Source organism: Emiliania huxleyi (assembly GCF_000372725.1).
Source record: "Emiliania huxleyi CCMP1516 unplaced genomic scaffold EMIHUscaffold_36, whole genome shotgun sequence".
Taxonomy (NCBI): Eukaryota; Haptophyta; order Isochrysidales; family Noelaerhabdaceae; genus Emiliania; species Emiliania huxleyi.
In genome coordinates, this window is record NW_005199274.1 from 452641 (window position 1) to 455609 (window position 2969).

General features: G+C 72.3%; 1 protein-coding gene across 1 annotated transcript; it reads right to left on the reverse strand.

The window, feature by feature from the left end:
- EMIHUDRAFT_435970 (hypothetical protein) lies at positions 1 to 850 on the reverse strand. The gene is made up of 3 exons (XM_005772399.1): positions 664 to 850; positions 398 to 589; positions 1 to 320 (listed from the first exon to the last, which is right to left on the reverse strand). The coding sequence occupies exons 1-3, from the start codon at positions 792 to 794 to the stop codon at positions 125 to 127; spliced, it is 519 nt and encodes a 172-aa protein (XP_005772456.1). The 5' UTR covers positions 795 to 850; the 3' UTR covers positions 1 to 124.
- Between the last annotated feature and the right edge of the window lie 2119 nt (positions 851 to 2969).

Genomic DNA, 2969 nt, shown 5'->3' on the forward strand with positions numbered 1-2969 from the left:
AAAAATGCTGCGACACAATCATAGACAGGGTACCTTACGTTACTACACGGCAGTCTCTACGGCTCTGTTCGTTCGAGCTTCCCGGAGCTACACGCTCTGGCTCCGCCGGACGGGAAAGCGCGAGCTACTCGGCATGGGCAATGCTGTGGCGCAGCTTGCGCAGCCAGCGCGCGTGCGACTGCATGAGCGACTGAACGCGCTCGCGCTGGCCGAGCCACGCGGCGGCGCCGGCGGTGTTGACTGCTGCCCGCGGCTGCGCCGCCGGCAGCCTCAGGCCCTCTCTGCCAAAGTCGACAAAATGCTGCTCGTGGTGCTGGCGCCTACAGCGGACGGCGCCCCTCGCGCTGAGGACACGCCTCGCGGGTGGCGGCGGCGGCGGCTCGAGAGGCGGCGGCACAGGAGCTGGCTTGATAGGTGGGCCGGCAGCGGCGCGGGCGGCGCAAACGGCCCACCGAAAACAGAGGGGGCGTTTGGCGCGGCGACGAGGCTCGTCAGCTCTGCGGCGATGCGGGCGAGCTCCTCGTGCAGCTCCTCCTCCCGGCGGCCGCCGCCTCCCCACTTGCCCCCGAGCCCGGCAGAGGCGGGCCGCCTAGGGACATGTCTCGGACATGTCACGGACATGTCTCGGACATGACGCCCCCGAGCGCGGCAGAGGCGGGCCGCCGGCGGGGGGCACTCCTCTTGCCGCCGGCCGACTGCTCGTCCGACTCCTCCGAGAGCTCGAGCATCTGGCGGTACGACCTGTTCACAGCTGCAGGTGTGAACAGCGTCTCTTCACACGAGAGCTCGAGCATCTGGCGGTACGACCCGTCCAGCTCCGCGAGCGACGCCTCCCACTCGCGCACCTACTCGGCACCGACCCTCGGCTGACCTCGGCTGGCCCTCGCCCTCCCCTCCCTGGCGGCGAGTCTCGCATCGCGCACCCACGCCGCCTGCTGCCGCACGTGCGCAGTCTCCTCGTTGAGCTGCTCGGCTTGCCGCTGCAGCGAGGCGCGCACCTGCACCGAGCAGGGCGGGGCAGGGCAGGCGTGGGGTATGGCGTGGGGTATGGCGGGGCGCGTGAGGGGCTGAGGGGGAGCAGCGCCAGCTGCAGAGCCTCTCGACGCTGCCTCGCCAAGTCTCTAGCAGCCAGACTCTGGCAGGCCTGGGGGAGCACGCGTGGCGAGGGTGCGGAAGTGGAAGGGTCTCGGAAGTGGCTACCTGCCGCATCAGCCGCCGCAGCGCGTCGCGCTGTGCGCCCTGCGGCAGCTCGCCGATCTTGTGCATGTCCGCCCGCCACTCGCGCTGTGCCTCTACCACGCGCCTCTGCCGCTCCTTGATGGAGCGCGCCTGCTCGTTCAGGTGCGACCGCACCTGCGCAGAAGAAGGCGGAGGCGGGGGTGAGGGAGAGGAGAGGAGAGAAAGAGGGAGAGGGAGGGGGGGGATGGGGATGGGGATGGGGAGAGGGAGAGAGGGAGAGATGGAGAGAGGCGGAGAGAGGCGGAGAGAGAGAGGGGCAGAGCGCGCACGCCAAAGCATGTTCAAGCGGCGGTCTATGACGTGGCGTGACCCGTGGGGGTGCCTCGGAGAGTCTCTCGGGCTCTCCCGCGCCTGCTGCAGCCGCGACCGCTCCGACAGCACCGTCGCACGCTGCGCGCGCAGCAAGCTCGTCACCTTGCCTTGCGCCTCCTCCTCCGCGTCGGCGGCGCTGCGGTTCTCCTTGTCGCCCTCAGCCGCAGTCGCCTCGATCGGCTTTCCGGCGAGGTCGGCCAGCGACCGCACAACCACGCCCGAGCTGCCCGTGCTGGCAGCCGCGGCTGCCACGGCTGCGACGTCGGCATCCGCACCGGCGGCCGTGCGCGAGGAGACGGCAAGCAGCGCGCCTTCGAGGAGCGCCTCGGCGGCCGCGGTGGCGCGAGACGTCGCCAGCTCCGCCGCCCCGCGCAACTCGTCCGCCTCGGCCTGCGCCGCCGCTCGCAACCGCGCCGCCTCGCTCTCCGCTGAGGCCCGCGCCGCCTCCGCCGCCGCCGCGGCGGCGGCCGTGTCCGGAGCGGGCGCCGCACTTGCGCTCGCACTCGCGCGCTCCGCCTCCGCCTCTGCCTCTGCTCGAAGCGCCGCAGCGTCGGCCCGCATCTGCAGCGCCTGAGGGACGGGTGCAGAACACGTCGTGGACGTGTCCCAAGGCTCGCGCCCAAGCTCCACAGCGCGTCTGTGGCGCCTCGGCTCGCAACCCCTCCGCCTCAGCTCGCACGCGGCTCGCCTCCGCCTCCGCCGCCCGCATCGACGCCTCCGCCGCGCGCTCCGTCGCTGCCGCCGCGGCCGCCGCAGCGTCGGCCGCCTCCTCGTCTCGATGCGCCCGCGCCGCCGCCGCCTCTGCGACGCGCGACTCCTCGGCGGCGCGCGCGCGCACCCTCTCGGCGGCGGCCTCGGCGGTGGCCGCCGAGGCGCGCTGCTCGGCGCTCGCGAGCTCCTGCTGCAGCCGGCGGATCTCCTGCAAGAGGAGCGCGCGGGGGGGGGGGGGGGGGGGGGGCCCCCCTTGGTGTCCGGGGGTTTTTTTTGGGGGGGGGGGGGGGGAAAAAAAAAGTTTTGGGGCAAGGCAACCCCCCCCCCCCCCCCGGGGAAAAGGGGCCCCCGGGCTCCCCCCTGGGGGTTCAGGCCCCCCCCCCTTTTTCCCCCTTCGGCCTTCCCCCCCTGGGGGCCGCCCTGGGGGGGGGGGTAAATTAAAAAACCCCCCCCCGCCCTGAAAAAAAAAATTGCCCCCCCCCCCGGAAACGAACCCTTTCAAATTTTGGAGGGGGCGAAGCCCCCCCCCTTTTTTTTTCAAAAAACGCCGCCCCCCCCCCCGGGGGGGTTTTCCCCTGGGCCCAAAACAAATCCCCCCCTTTTGTGGGGGCCCCCCTCCTTTGGGGCCCCCCCCCCCTCCCCCGGCGGGGGGGGGAAAGGATTCCGCTTCTGGCTTGGCACTTCGCGGAAACCCCCCCCGGGGGGGT

Coding starts and splice junctions, on each gene's coding strand:
- EMIHUDRAFT_435970 (XM_005772399.1), bottom strand. CDS start 794: ATGCTCGAGCTCTCGTGTGAAGAGACGCTGTTCACACCTGCAGCTGTG. Junction 590..663: donor AAGAGGAGTGCCCCCCGCCG/GCGGCCCGCCTC, acceptor ACATGTCCCTAG/GCGGCCCGCCTCTGCCGGGC. Junction 321..397: donor CACCTATCAAGCCAGCTCCT/GTGCCGCCGCCT, acceptor CGTCCGCTGTAG/GCGCCAGCACCACGAGCAGC.